Source organism: Lytechinus variegatus, chromosome 12 (genome assembly GCF_018143015.1).
Source record: "Lytechinus variegatus isolate NC3 chromosome 12, Lvar_3.0, whole genome shotgun sequence".
NCBI classification, from domain to species: Eukaryota; Metazoa; Echinodermata; class Echinoidea; order Temnopleuroida; family Toxopneustidae; genus Lytechinus; species Lytechinus variegatus.
In genome coordinates, this window is record NC_054751.1 from 3,374,315 (window position 1) to 3,391,052 (window position 16,738).

At 37.7% G+C, this 16,738-nt stretch overlaps 1 protein-coding gene across 1 annotated transcript; it reads right to left on the minus strand.

The window, feature by feature from the left end:
* Window positions 1–3,171: 3,171 nt before the first annotated feature.
* On the minus strand, window positions 3,172–15,907 carry LOC121424983 (sialic acid synthase-like). The gene is made up of 7 exons (XM_041620896.1): window positions 15,691–15,907; window positions 13,550–13,765; window positions 10,815–10,967; window positions 8,748–8,849; window positions 7,665–7,824; window positions 5,554–5,660; window positions 3,172–3,882 (listed from the first exon to the last, which is right to left on the minus strand). The coding sequence occupies exons 1-7, from the start codon at window positions 15,820–15,822 to the stop codon at window positions 3,691–3,693; spliced, it is 1,062 nt and encodes a 353-aa protein (XP_041476830.1). The 5' UTR covers window positions 15,823–15,907; the 3' UTR covers window positions 3,172–3,690.
* Between the last annotated feature and the right edge of the window lie 831 nt (window positions 15,908–16,738).

A 16,738-nucleotide genomic window follows, 5' to 3' on the forward strand; every position in this document is an offset into this window, starting at 1 on the left:
TAAAGAGATTGAGATGTGACACACAAAATGGTGGGCGTGCATTAATTAAATTGAAAAGTGGCGGGAAAAGAGTCAAATACAAGACTGGAGTAATTCCTTCATCAGGTTTCATAATTATACACAAAGTTTTTAATCCAAAGATTGATCTACAGAAAAGACCAATAGGTTAAACAACAGAATTGCTTATGATAGTAGTTATTGAAAACTTCAGACATACAGGAAAAATAAAGACCGTTTCTTTCTTTCTTTCATACTTTTTTGGTAAAAAGCGATGTTTCCGAAAAACATGTTTCAGCATAATGAAATAATGAAAAACACCTATTGCAACTGATGTAAAGCAATCTTTATCTTAATATTGATAATTATGATCGGTAATCAACATTGAACAATTGGGAGGTGGTATTATTAAGTACATTCTGATAGAGAGAAAAAAAGAAGAATTCTGACAAAAACAGATAACTTCACTTTTATCATTTATATAAACCATGTCATACATTTTTGGTTCAACAAAAAGTTTAGAGAGAGAAAAAAGCCTGATCTGCCCCGATATCAACATCATCGTAGGCTCGTGAGCAAAATGTCCGATAATTGGTTGGACAAGTCAGCATGAATCAAAATAATGTATACTAAAGCAAACTTGGTGTCGAAGCACGTATGGAGTTTCCATTTTCTTATAATGTTAATAATATTCATATAAATGTTAGCAGGAGTTAAAAGTGAAAATGTGGTTAAATTATCCTTTTATGAGAGCATAGTGCATTCAATATCATTCCATTATAAGTATAATTCAAAAATAAAAGTAGATATCACCTCAAAATGATGATAGGGTAGCTGCATTTTCAAAAGATCATATGTTGATGTCCCTGTATCCTTCCTCTGTGTGACTTTGATGATTTGTAGATAAAAAATAGTTGACAGGTTTTCTCCATTCCAACTTGTAATTGTATGTAATTTCAAAATGTAATTCTCGTTAAGATTGACATTTTATTTCCTCTTGAAGATTGATAATATTACATGTAATAATCAAGATGTAACGAACGACCAGTATTACTCTTCGTAGGGTTTCCACGTTGCTGTTCCTTTCTCTTTCCACTGTAGGACGATTTTGACTCCCAGCAGTTTAATCCGAGTTGACAGGTTTTTCTCCTTACGTAGCTTGAAGGCAACCTCGGCGAGGTAACCGCGGCGAGCCTTCAAGGTGGGTGGCAGGTCCGTCCTTACCGTTATGCGAGGGGGGCGTGGCAGCATAGCCGAGGCTGATCCTTGCGGCTGCGGGGCGGGCTGTGGAGTTGGTCTCGTCAGGTTCTCGAAGGTGGAGAGGATCAGGTCCCGGTCGGGCATCCGTACAAACTTTGCGATGATCGGGGCGGGGGCTGGTCGGCCTGATGGACGGGTGCCTGGGGTTCCAATCGGGTTACGGCGGGGTAGTCTGTGGGCGTTTACAAGTTGTATCTCCTTGGCCTTCTCTTCGTCGATGCCAAGAAAAGTAAAAACCTTCAGTAGAGTGTTGTAGATGTTTTCCTGGTTTACTTCTTCAACACCATAAAACAATAAGTTTGATTTTCGGTTGTAGATCTCGGCCAGCAACAGCTTTTCCTTCAAACTCGAAATTTCTTCTAGTAGAGGGGCGATTTTGGTAGGAATGGCATTTTCGACCTCGATGATTTTAGCGGAGTTCAGTTCAACGGTAGCTTCTACATCGTTCAAACGACGATTCATAGATTGAATTTCTCTAGTAATGCTGTCAAGCTTTTCTAAAGTCTTATTCGAGAAATTTGAAATATCCCTTTGAAGATCGGCATTCGATGGCATGGCATTCGTAGGGGAGGTATCTTTTTCCAATGGCCCACTGGCCGTGTGCTTGGCCGAGGCCTGCCGGGTGTTAGGGCGTTGAGTATGTGATAGCATAGCTAGTTGATGCTGAAATCAATTAGTATGTATTAGGCAATGGGTGGTCAGAGCTCCGCTCCGATGCGTCCTTCCACTACGAAAGCATAGTACCATACTCCTAATAGTACCTTTTCATGAAACCACTAGCATTCTTTCTCATTTTTCAGTAATAATTACTGAAAACCAGTACTACTTGGAAGCTCTGTTTTATTTGTGATATGTTTTAATATGAAAATTACATATATGAATAAATTTAGAAATCTAAGCACAGTGTAGACACTATCATTCTTTCACAAAGTCTGTGGGTCATTTGGTGAGTTTAAAATGTAGACTGGAAACACACAATTTATTTTTGGACATTGAGCTCAAATAGTACCCAACATTAACAATATCTGTTGACATGGGATTAAAAAAAAATCCTACAACATCAGATGGTTACAATAAGGGGTAAAATTTGGAGCCATTCAAGCAGATAAAAACATCATCTTTTCTCAGAGTTTTCTCAGCAGCAAAAGTAAAAACAGTAAAGGTTTGTGCTGTGTAACATTGTCCGACATTACTTTCAAACAATTTGTGAAGTATGGCTTACAGCAAAGTTCTTGAAACTGCCATCCTGTCAAGACAAAAAACCTGTCCGGACATACAACTTGGTATACCACGAATTACAGTAAGTACAGAATTGTCTGAGCAGTCGATCGTGCGCTGTTTGATTAAAACATCAAACACTCGCAACAACCTCTGAGCAAAGCTTGATCACAGGAGTAAGGTACCTTGTCAAAAGGCAGAGCCACACCAGCGGCCTTTCTTTACATATTCTCACACTTCATCAGAGACAAAACAATAGGGAATTCAGGAAAGCCACTATGAATACACACACAGTGCCGTAGAATGGATTGCTGCTAAACGATAAGTCGCAGACTTATGACCAGGTACACTGTTGTTGATTTAACACCAGCCCGGAATCTAGGTATGTCCACATCAGAGAAGTATTGAAACAAGACCAGTTTGTAATCAAAATGATGCTGTTTTGATACTAATTGGTGTTGTATAAACACCTATCTGGTGTTAGACCAAAACAAAACTGGTGTTAATACTTCTCTGGTGTGGAAGTATATAAATTCCGGGCTGGTGTTAAATCAACACCGGAGTTTTTGCAGGGTACCTAAGACCATAACATCAACTGCAGAACAAAGTCCTACAATCCCTCAAAACACAACACAAACATATGCCACAAGGTGACCCTATACGCTATTGACACCGATTCCTGCTTTTCCTACATGCTTTGTACAGGGATGATTTGGCTCCATTAATATATGGGTTAAGCACAAAGTACGCTCCACAGGAACATCAGTCTGAGAGTATGCATGTATGTGTAAATGATTGTCTTTACTGACAGGATATGCAGCATTTAACTGAAAGGTGATCGTGATTTAATAATATATGGCACAGAAAACGTAGATTACGATGAGATAATATCAAGGCCCTGTTTTCATATTCTGAAAATAAGTTACAAGCTACTGAATACTGGCATTTGATTGGCTAATAGCAAATGTCATCCACTTCTAACATTGTTTACTTGATATCATCATTTACAAAACAAGGCTATGAGCTGTGATAAAACCATAGATGCCAATTGCTTTTACCCAACAAATATGAAAAGAATCACAAACCCATTGAGCACCGAATACTTCTATAAAAGAGCCTAAGAGCCTAAATTTTCACTGAGAATAGGTGGGAATAACACCTGAAAAATGGCACCTATAATAAGTACAAGAACATGATTGAATGATAGAGCAACACCTAGTCCCACACTATGGCATCCTGTTCTACAGAGTCGTCATAGCTGAGAGCTTTGGCAGTACGTTTTCCTATCAGGTTATAGATGGTTTCTGGAAGAATGCCTTTGGGTACGGCTACTTTGACGGTCAGCATTTCATTCGTGATGACAGTACCTGCGGGAATGTCTTTGGCAGCCACGACGCTCTTCCCAAGCTGGAGGATAGAACAAGAAAATTGAAGTTTACAAACAACTTGTATGGTGAGGTCAGAACTAAAGCTAATTTTGAGTTCTGGTATATCAAACTTTGATAGGAAATGGTTGGAAGCAATCCTAACCTTATTTATCGTAAGTCAGAATGCTTTTATAACAACAAATGTTAATTGAAATAAGTCAGGCTTTCTTGAAATGGGAAATCTGCTTTTCACTTTGCCCCATTTATAAAGCAGAGAAATTTTGTAGACATGGGATTGTTTTGTCAAGAATAAAGAAATTTTTATCGTAATAATAATTTGCTTTTATATAACATTTAATACATTGGAACGACGTGTCTAAGCACTTTACATATATATATTGTTACCCTGGTCATCGGATTCAAACAGTCATCCCCGCACACAATGTATGCACATTCTCCACTCCCTGGGGAGTATTCCAGTCAGTCAGCAGTGAGGCGCACACAATACTGGACAAGCTACAATGACTTTCACATCCTACCGGGTACCCATTTAGCACCTGGGTCGAGAGTGGCAAAGTGGATCAACACCTTGCCAAAGGACACCAGACCGCAGTGGGATTCGAACACACGACCCTCTGTTTACAAGGCCAGAGTCAGTACCACTGCACTATAGCTCTTCCATTTTATTCAGTTTGTAACTACAGGGAGGCACCACATCAACATTTGTCATTGAGAGCTTGTTTCATAAAGAATTATGTACATCTATTCATGAAAAATACCATAGTAAGGCCCCACAATAATTCATTTGCCTTGACCTGACTGACCCTAGTCAAAGTCAAACCTGCCAAAACTGAAAAAAAATGCCCACTGATGATACGTTTTATTGTTTTGCCTACATTTTTTCACCGCAAATGGTGCGGAAAAATACCACATATTTTTCAATTAAATAAATACTGCAAACAGCATGGGGGCAAAAGAAATCCACCAACCGACTGACCTGCTTTTTTTTCACCACTGTTACTGCAATTTATTAGGCCTAACAGGGCTCAGCAGCCGAAGTTTTCAAATGCAATTAGAATAATAATGGTAAAGTAAGAGTTCCAATTTTCTAATCTTTAGGAAATAGGGCCCAGACCTGAAAACTTTTTGATTGGCTGAGTAACAAGCGTGTCTGACTCATATTTTATGGAAAATGGTGGATAATGACATCTTGTCCGTGCTGACAAACTTTCATGAAAAGGCTCTCTGGGAGCCTTCTTGGTCATCTAATCGTCAGTTTGGATTGGCTGAGAAACACGATGTCTGACTGTTTCTATGGTAACAGTCAAATAATGACAACTTGTCAGTGCTGACATTCCCGTAATGTACAAAATATATTAAAGTTTTGGAGCGTTGTGGCCCAGTGGATTACTCTTCTTTGAAACAGAGGGTCGTGGGTTCGAATCTCAGCCATGGCATAGTTTCCTTCGGAAAGAAAAATTAATCCACATGTACTGCACTCAACCCAGGTGAGGTGAATGTGAACCTGATATGAAAAAAAATTCCTTGAAATGCAAACACGCTGTAAAAGGCTGTGGGACTAAAGCCAGGGTAGTAATATCCAACTGAGCACATATGGACACATTTGGCAGTGATTTGGCAGTGCATTACTAGTATATGAGCACAATGGTATTATAATTATTATTATTATTATTATACATGTATATCTCACCTTGTTGAAGGTTGGTAGTTCACATTCTCTCATCTCTTTGACCCTTGACCCCAGTGACCTCTCCACAATACGGATCTCTCTCACAAGCTCTGCTAATTCCTGAGGATCTGCAGAAAAAATAATCAATGATTACAATAAGTCATTAATGAAAATAATAATAATAATAATTGATGGGATTTGCTATGTTCCAAATCCACTCTGCAGAGCGCCCAAGGTGCAGAAAAGAATGAAAAAAGAGAGATAAGTACACACTGATAAATTAAAGGTCAAGTCCACCTCAGAAAAATGTTGATTTGAATCAATAGAGAAAAATCAGACAAGCACAATGCTGAAAATTTCATCAAAATCGGATGTAAAATAAGAAAGTTATGACATTTCAAAGTTTCGCTTATTTTCAACAAAATAGTTATATGAACGAGCCAGTTACATCCAAATGAGAGAGTCGATGACGTCACTCACTCACTATTTCTTTTGTTTTTTATTGTTTGAATTATACAATATTTCAATTTTTACGAATTTGACAATTAAGACCTCCTTGCCTGAAGCACAAAATGTTAAAATAATGGAATTCCACATGTTTAGGGAGGAATGAAACTTCATTTTACATGACAATGATGAGAAAATCAAAATATTTCATATTTCATATAATAAAATACAAAAGAAATAGTGAGTGATGTCATCAACTCTCTCATTTGGATGTAACTGGCTCGTTCATATAACTATTTTGTTGAGAATAAGCGAAACTTTAAAATGCCATAACTTTCTTATTTTACATCCGATTTTGATGAAATTTTTAGTGTTGTGCTTATTAAATTTTTCTCTTTTTATTCAAATCAAGTTTTTTGTTGGGGTGGACTTGTCCTTTAAGAAACTGACAATTAAGAGTAGGAAGCAGAAATGTGTCAATGGAAATGCATTCGGGAATAACCAGGAGATTAGTCCAGAGAACAGGGCCAGCGTAAGCAAAAGCCTTGCCCCGGAATTGGATGAACTAGGGACCTGACAGGAGTGTAATTAGATTAATATTGTATTGTTGTATCTTTGATACATAATTGCCAACACTCATAAACAGCGAGATCCTCAACCTCTGATCTTATACACATTACAGTTTCAAGGATATGGTGGAACAGGCCTTCACCCATATGGGACAGACACTGGATTTCACTTCATAAGAACTCGAAAACCCAGACATCAGCTACCATCTCCAAGGGCAAGCTGAAGCCATAAGTGTTTAAAGGGGAATGAAAACTTTGGAACAATTAGGCTTGTGTCGAAACAGAAAAATCAAACAAAAAACCTGAAAATGTGTCTTTTTGCTTTTTTGTATGGTGATACAAACTCTTTATCCATGATGTATTCTTTAAAAATCTGTATTACATGCCCTCCTACAGAAAGAATACATGTTCTACTGATAGATGTAATAAAAGAGACAATTTAAGTGAAATATATACTAAAGTACTGGGGAGAGTTGTTCAAGAGTGACATCACACATGTTTGTCACATTGCCAATGTGAGGATCTCCATAGCATTAGTGATTGCAATATTCAAAAGCTCATAACTTTCTCATTACTTGTCCGATTTTTCTCAAACTTTCGTTGATTTGTTTCTTTGATTTTTCTGTTTTCACACAAGCTATCTTGGTCCAAAGGTTTCATTCTCCTTTAATATAAGAATGCTTTGACAGACAACCATTTTTATTCATTCATTGTCAAAGTTTTAACCTGTCATATATTTTCTGTTGTTAATTTGAAGCACCTATAGGATCTATTAAGATCAAACTATACCCTATTAACATAAACACCAGATTTCAACACTGCACTTGAAAAATTCCCATTGTAGAAATGATGATGGGGAAATAACATGTAAATCTTAACACTATAACTACTGAGTCTGGTGTTGAGGGTGGTGTTATTGATGCCACAATACTAACATTAGATTTCACACCATACTTGTTATTAATACCGACACAGAAAATACACATAGCTCTGAACACCAGCAGTAAATCCTAACACTAGTCTCTTTTCAGGTATGGTGTTGAGGATGGTGTCGGTGTTACAAAAACACCAGCACCAGATTGCAACACCATACTTTTAGTCAAAGATGATACTTACTGAGAGATGCTTCATGATCGTTGCCTTTCCATGACTTGTCCATAGTGATATGTCGCTCAACGACCTTTGCCCCCAAGGCTACGGCTGCCAGGGTTATAGAAAGACCTCCTTCATGACCGGAGTAACCGATCGGTATATCAGGAAAAACCTCTTGGAACACCTGGCAATATACAAAGATAGGCTATCTATTAAGAGATCACTATTTCTTGTATTGCAAAGCAATTTGACTTCTACACAGAATATTGTTGTGTAACAGGTTTTACATATAGGATTGTGGAGAAATTTGTTGAAACGTTTGATTCAAATCACATAAACTTTTGATTAAGAAGGTAAAATATTTCATGTACATATTTTTGAAAGACAAACTTTACCTTAGGTATTTTATTTCTTATAAAATTTCTTGTGTATTTCTCTTTTCTATCTTTTGTTTCTCATTCATTGAATTGAGAATTATTACGAACCATTTATCTTAAATTTAAATCAAAGCAGACCAATTAAAATTAATTAACTTTGTACACAAAGTTAATTAATTCAATGAAACCATCCCTAGAGTTGTCTGGCATTGTTCCCCCCTTAGTCCCAATGTCCATTTGATGCGCTCTACTGCAGCTGCCAACCCCTAAAGAGTCACTTTCCCAAAGTCAAATACTTCTCTTCATCAATTTTCATATATTCCAAGGACAGCTCGGCTGTGGAATTCACTTCCCGCCAACACACTCCCTTTAGCTCCCAACATAGACAGATTAAAAAATAGTGTTAATTCTTATTTAACAAGCTTGATGTAAAACCTTGTAATTATAATTAATTTCATTATGGTTTTTACGTGGCAGTCATAGGCCACTCTTTATCATTTCATAATGGCAACATCAGGCCCAAAAAACAATCTATAAAAAAAGAAGGCTAAATATGGAACCATTTTCGACATGAAATCATCTTGTAAAGTCACATGGCATCACAAATCTATACCTGTACATCACAAATCTTGTCTCAAAACTTGATCAAGAATTCAAAGTCAGAAAATTTTACAAAAAAATTAATGCCCCCTCCCCACCCCATTAGGTTTAAATTGCTCATTCTATCTACCTGTATAATCCTAAGGTGAACGTCTTCTGGATGTAGAGGATAGGCACTAGTACACTGGAGTATACAGAACTTGTCATTGTACTTCTTACATGTCTCGTAGACCTGCAGGAATCCAAATCAAATGGAACAAAGCGAAGATTAGATACTGGAGATGTTTGACATTGTGAAACATATTACAAGACAGTGATTTTACTTAATAATGAAGGTAAGGTACATCAGTACAAATAGGGATTTTAATGCTCATGAATTGTAAACTCCCAATGCAAGCAGAATATCATATGCCGGAGGTCATTTTGAAAAGATGTCTGGAAGTTATGTAGGACTTAACATACATGTACAAGTGACCTGCTCAAAGAACATGACATAATTTGTATATTGATATATATTGTGTACACAAATGCATACAGAACTACACTTTACAACACTTTTAATCTACACTTCACTAATGCATTGGTGTTATTATACAGTTGTTTAAGCAAACTATCTGATCCATGATATAATACCAGTTAACACATTCATCAATGCTTTATCATATGAGATATCAAGAACATGTAAACTGCAAGAAATTTTTTTGCATATTCATCCGAAAAACTACTTCTTCCTCAAATAAAAAGTAATTTTCACTGTCAGAACCTTTCACTTGGTTGTTGGCAAGGAAGTCACGATGGTATTACATTCAGTCACTTTGCATTGCAATATTACAACTGAATGGGATAATTCTGAAATTCCTTAAATGTGTTTGCTGTTCAGATTCAAGTCAACAGAGAAATGTAAACACTGTGAAGGTCTACTATTTAAACAGGTGCTGGCCAACATGTTTAGCCGCTACGGTACTACAACAGAACAAAACCCAATATGAATAGTATACCATTGGACATGATTTATTGTTAGACTGCTATCATTTCCCAATAGAAGCTAGACCCCCAGTGCATAAAATTTACTTTTATGATAACTTCCATCCCATATGCATGTAAGTGGTAAATCTAGCCATCTCTACACCAACCTTAGCCCCCTTCCCCACCCACCCTTCTCCTTCGTCTGCTTAGATCACTACACAAGTCCTGTCCAGTTGAGGGTACAAGATCTGGGTTTGTGGATGAAAGACTCCAGATGATCTTTTGCAGTGAACGGCAGTGAAGTCTCAAGTACATACTTCATCCCTATTAAAGCCCCATTTATACATGAGAACTTTGCAAGGAATAGGGCAACAAAAAGAAATAATCACTGTTTACATGAAGAGTGCCCCAATGTCAAACTCATGAAAGTCTCTCTGCAGACCGGCCCTGCCGTGGGCTGCCGTACCGTATAACTGTGTTAACAGGCGTTTGTCAAGCCGCCTTCAAGTCGACCTTTCTGCTATGTGTAAACACACTTTTCTACTATTTCCAATGAGTGCATCACTGATGATACCACCATACATGTTTGCCAGTTACTCTCAGCAAACTATGATACTAAACACGTTTCAAAACATGGATTCTAGCTGAGGAAAGGAAGCAAATGAACTTGCCCTTACTTACCCGAGTCATTGTCTATATTGATTGCATCCCAGATGATACCACCATAGGTCTGTTCCTCTTAGTAACCTATGACATTGAACACGTTTCAAAACGTGGATTCTAGCTCAGGAATGGATAACAGTAAACACACCCATACTTACTCTTGTCATTATCTCCATTGACTGCATTCCAGATGATACTTCCATAGCTGGGTTTACCTTAGCAACCCATGACATGTTTCAAATCATGGATTCTAGTTCAGGAACAGATGAGAGTGAACGCACCCATAAATACCCAAGTCATTGTTTCCATTGACTGTATCCCAGATGATACCATAAGGTTGGTTCATCCTAGCAACCTATGACACCAAACATGTTTCTAATGTGAATTCCTGCTCAAGGAAGGATGAGAGAGAACACACCCTCACTACCCTTGTCCTTGTTTCCATGGACTGCATCCCTGATGCTACCACCAATGGTTTGTTCATCTTTAGCAACCTATGACATTGAACATATTTCAAAACATGGATTCTAGCTCGAGAAAGGAATAGAGTGAACACACCCTTACTTACCCTAGTCATTGTATCCATTGATTGCATCCCAGATGACACCACCATAGGTCTGTTCATCTTAGCAACCTTCTCGATGTAAGGCAAATTATTAGTATCGCCAGATCCAACCTTGAAGAAAGGCACGTTGATAGAATCTAGAAATTCCACAGCTTTCTGTATGAAAAAACAACAACAAAAATAGTAAGGAATAAGAAGTAGTTTTCTGAGGATAATATAACTGGTATATAATTTGATTTAAATATAGGCCTACTCACTCAAGATGAGTCAAGATTATGGAGCCATATTTGCTTACATATCATATAAATTTTGTTTTTGTTGTCATTAGTCCAAGTCACAGAGTAGGTTGGGTATCCAATGTATTTCTTCATACCTTAAAAGACCATAATATTCTATTTACAGCATAACCCTAATGTTATCTGGGAATTATGCCACTTTCACATGAGAATCAATGTGATTATCTTGTAGTATTATTTTGACATTAGAGAACAAAGATTTATACAGTCTATGATACATAATTCAAAGTTCAGCAAGATAACATACATGTATCACTGGAACAAAAAGTGTCTATTTGTAAATTCCATATTCCTTGCAATATCAAATGATAGCCAGGGACAGTTATTGTGTCATGTACTTGTTTTGTGTTACAGATTATGATTACTTTTTTTATATCTTATCTTTTTTTATTTCTAAGTTTCTGTTATCTACCAATCTATCTTCCTATCAAACTTTATATCTGTCTTGTTGTTTGTCTGTCATTCTGTCTATTCATTATCCATCTATCTATCTATCTATCTATCTAGATCTATCTATCTATCTGTCTATCTGTCTATCTATCTATCTATCTGTCTATCTGTCTATCTATCTATCTACTGTCTGTCTGTTGGTCTGTCGGTCTATCTATCTATTTGTCTGTCTGTCTGCCAGTCAGTTCGTCCGTCCATCTGTCTGTCTGTCTGTGGCTGTCTGTGTGTGAATCTAACTGTCCGTGAATCCATGTGTCTATCAAATATAGCATCATCACCACCAAGATCATCATCATCATCACTCTCATCATCATAATTATTATCATCATCAATCATTACCATAATCATCACCATTAACATCATTTTCATCATCATCATTATCATCATCATCACCATCATCATCCCATCAATGTCATCAAGACTATCCTTATCACAATGACCATTATTATCATGGCAAAATTTATTCTCATCATTACAACATTTGGCAATCACCGAGGGGTACATTTGTAAATAAATCACTTCATATCTGTTATTCAAGAAAACTGAGGCAACAGACCACCTACTTCGTCCTCATGACAAATAAAGATCTAGTTTTATTGTTCTGCAATTAAACAAGGCAAAAGCGATTTTGTGTCTCGCCCACTTATGAAAATAACCAGAAATATCTTGATTTGCGAGGGCATGCAACAGAATTGTTTCGCAACTTCATTGTGAAATGACTGGGATGGAATAACACTTGTCATAAGAGCCTTGCACGTAAACTTTAACGTTGACCTGAAAATGACCTTTGACCTTAACATGTGACCTCTCACTGCAGCAAAACATGCAGGTCGCATAAGTACATCGACCATCCAAGTTTGGTTGAAAAGTGACTTATGGTTGCGGAGTTAGGTGTCATAAGAGAGTCTTGCATGTAAACTTTAACGTTGACCTGAAAATGACCTTTGACCTTACCATGTGACCTCTGACTGCAGCATAACATGCAGGTCCCCCAAGTCCATCTACCATCCAAGTTTGGTTGAAAAGTGACTTATGGTTGCGGAGTTAGGTGTCATAAGAGTCTTGCATGTAAACTTTAACGTTGACCTGAAAATGACCTTTGACCTTACCATGTGACCTCCGACTGCAGCATAACATGCAGGTCCCCCAAGTCCATCTACCATCCAAGTTTGGTTGAAAAGTGACTTACGGTTGCGGAGTTAGGTGTCATAAGAGTCTTGCATGTAAACTTTAACGTTGACCTGAAAATGACCTTTGACCTTACCATGTGACCTCCGACTGCAGCATAACATGCAGGTCCCCCAAGTCCATCTACCATTCAAGTTTGGTTGAAAAGCGACTTATGGGTGTGGATTTATGCGTCATTAGATTTGTGACAGACGGACAACAGACGACGGACGGATGACATTTGGATCCCTAAGTCTCGCCTTCACCTCTGGTGGGCGAGACAAAAACTCATATTTTCCACGCATTCGATTTTCCTTTTAGGTTTCCATGGTAGTTATAATTATGGCAAGATACCATGATCAAAACTTTAACGCCCGAATTCACAAAGGTAGTTTTGAAAACCCACAGTTGAGTCCATGGTTTATGCAGATTTCCTGTATCAATTACCCTTAATTGAGCGCGTATCGGGCGCGTGTATACAAAAATTTCCAATTCTGATGCTCGTTTTTGTCACAGTGCGCCAAATTGACACCTGTTACCATGGTTAGATACACTATTTTATTCATGAGTCCACTGTATGAAGAGTGGACTCATGAATAAAATAACGTATCTAACGATGATAACAGGCATCAATTTGGCACACTGTGACAAATGCAAGCATCAGCATTGGACATGTTTTATACATGCGCCCGATACGCGCTAAATTAAGCCTAATTTATACAGGAAATCTGCATAAACCATGGACTCAACCGTGGGTTTTCAAAACCACCTTTGTGAAATCGGGCCAATAAGTTTATATGAAATGTGCACAGATTTTCATCTCACCTCGTCCATACCAGAGGCTGTGAAGTATATGCCGATCTCCTTAGCGTAAGCCTGAAGCTCCCTGAATTGCTCATGGCTAAACTCTAAGAACCTCTTGTGCTCTCCGTAGGACTTGCCAAAGGAATGCTTTGATGTGTAGGGCTTCTCAAGGGCAGCACGGTTGAATTTGAAATCCAGCTCACTCTTCTGGAACTTGGCGCAGTCAGCACCCGCATCCTGAGAAAGAACAAGAAAAACATAGAAAGTAGCGGTCTCTTCAATTTCTCATCAAAATTTGAAAATATTAGAATTTATCATTGCAACATATGACAGTGTATGTTTAAGTCTTCATGAGCAAATAATCAATATTGGTAAATGTCTTAGGCCAAACATCACTCTCAAGGCAAGCTGGATTTTCACTGTACCAAACAAATCTACATCCAGCTTGCTAAGGAAGTGTCACCAGTAAGTTACTTTATATTTCACATCTGAAACAAAGAAAACCTCTGTAATTCTCTAGAAGAAACGTACGCGACAACCAGATGCTGGTGATTGTACGTCAACGGACAGATACAGATACAGAAAGAACTTTGGTCTATAAGTTCCCTGAAATTTGTATTACTTCTAGCAAGTACGCAAACTGCTATACAGGTTAATTTTTATCATTTACCCTGTTCAGACATACCCTTAAATACTCTACCAACCCCCCAAAGAGAAAACAAAGAATCAATTAATATCAATAAATGAATAAATAAATATGAATGAATGAACGAACGAATGAACAAATAAATAGATAAATAAATAAATAAACAAACAAAACAATATAGATATAAACTGCACTTGCCGCTTACCCCTCCGCGAAAAACAATTATTTTTGTGCGTGACGAATTACATCATAATTTCGGACGCGCGCTGGATGGGTAAAAATATTCTTGATTATAATGATGTAAAACAAGAATTGGTGTGATTTTTTCATGAGATATCATATCATGAGTAAATTCTAAGTTTTTGTTTGCTTTCTTATACGTCGATGTTGTATCGATTCTGAGCAGATCTTTGTAATAAATTTGTGTTTGCTAACTAATTTCATTTTTTGTTTTAATTGCGCGTTCGATATGGCAATTTCCAGTATTAATGCTCGTTCATTTCGTGACCTTCAGTCATCAAGTTCTATCGATGCGCTGTCGATCGTCGACGGCTCTCTATCACGGTAAACCTCGCGCATGGCCGGGGTTCCGGGTACCTTGAGAACGAGCCGTCAACGCGATCTGATCAATGGAGAGGACAAGATTGAAATTCGACAAATCAGGTCCGTATTTCCATCAGAAAATAGATCAACTGTGATCAGTTGTTAATGCAAAAACTAGACCTATGTCATATATTTTAAGCATTTTCTGTCATTTTAGAGAAAAATAAGGTAAAAGCTGGATTTTTTCGCCTTGATTTTGCAATCTTGTTCTTTGAATTGATCTATGAAATTGAACTGCGGAAGTCTTACAGTACGAAATTTATTTTTTTAATCCAAGTTGGCAGTCAACTGCCAACTTGGATTAAAAAAATAAGCTTGCATCTGCTGATAGATATCAGGAATCACAAAATATTTGTTTTAATTGATTAATATCATATAAATTACTTTATATTTATCAACCGAAACAAATATTTTACAAATCGTGATTTTAATTGACAAATGCAAGTATTTTTAAAATCTAAGTTGCAGCTCTGCACGCGTGTTACCGCGTGTATTCTAGGTATCAATAACAAAAGAAATAAAAATGGCGAAGTAACAGACGGGGTAAGTGAACGTTCTTGCTCTTAACTTCTTTCAATTTGTATAATTATTAGTGTATGAAAAGTACAAAAGAATGAACAAAAGGGGAGTAAACATAAAACTTGCCCATGGCCAAGTACATAACTTTGGGCGAATAACTAAAACTAAAATTGGTGATTTTAGTTTAGGTCTAGGTTCAACACGGGTAATCGAAAGCAAATCCAGGCGTTAGTGGGGAGTGACCATACGTACAGTATATGACTTTTACTCCCCAAAACGCCCCAGGCTAGGCCGGCCTACACGCTGAGCAATCTGAAGAAAATAAATCAAGTGAGAAATAGAGCCAACATGAGAATGAATACACGGGACCGTTAGTAAAATGGGGTCGAATTACCTTTGCAACTTTTATGAGTTGTTTCGCGATATTGATGTCTCCCTGGTGATTTTGTCCAATTTCTGCAATGATGAAACATGGATGATCCTTTCCGATCATCCTTCCTGGAGCAATTTCAAATTCAAGAGGCATTTTTTGATCAAATGCGGAGGTGAGATAGAGACGGAATTTCTGGTAGCGTTGCTTAAACCAAAGACGACAGCTGCAAGCTAGCGCTGGCACGCATGCACGGCATATGATATGGGGGGGGGGGGTGGGGGGTGCCATATGCCCCCAACAGTTTTTTCGGCCAAGAAAAAAAGGGAGAAAAATTAAAGAAAAGGAGAATGAAAAGAATCATACATTATATCCTCTATGGATATAAGGTCTGAATCCATCCCCAATTAGCCGTTACATGTTATTAGATCGATAGCTTCTTCTTTTATTTTACAAGTTTCCAATATAGCGATATGACCTTTCATTATATAGCTTGTTTTTTTTGTCCCCCACCCCATTGTCCGACCATTGTATCTGCCCGACTTTAAGAAGTCCAGTATTACCCATAGTTGGGGCCCCATAAATGTGGTTTGATCGGTTGAACCCATGCCATGGGCCATGGTTTGTGCAGATTTCCTGTACTATAACGCTTACTTGACGATGGAACATATTTGACTCATGAATAAAATAGCGTGTGATAAAAGACAGTGTGCATCAGCAACTGACTTTTTTCATTGAACTAGGCATATATGCGGTAAATAAGCGTAATTTATACAGGAAACATGCATAAACCATGGGTGTAACCCCCCCCCCCCCGGGGGGGGGGACAGTCAAATGTATTTCTGTACACATGCGTGATTAAATTGTTTCCAAACATTCCCCAAACGAGTTTTTCAGTGTGCAAAATAACCCCCTACAACTTTTTCGCGGGCTATATTTACAAAAATTGGCCCCTATAAGTAGTTGCCAGAATTTGACCTCAGGAAAAAAACCCGGGGAAAAAGCTTGAGGAAAATTGAAACATATATACCCTAAACACATTGGAGCTAGTCTTAAAAAAGGTTTTTGAAAA

Coding starts and splice junctions, on each gene's coding strand:
- LOC121424983 (XM_041620896.1), bottom strand. CDS start 15,822: ATGCCTCTTGAATTTGAAATTGCTCCAGGAAGGATGATCGGAAAGGAT. Junction 13,766..15,690: donor AACTCATAAAAGTTGCAAAG/GTAATTCGACCC, acceptor GTTCTTTCTCAG/GATGCGGGTGCTGACTGCGC. Junction 3,883..5,553: donor AACTACCAACCTTCAACAAG/GTGAGATATACA, acceptor TCTATCCTCCAG/CTTGGGAAGAGCGTCGTGGC.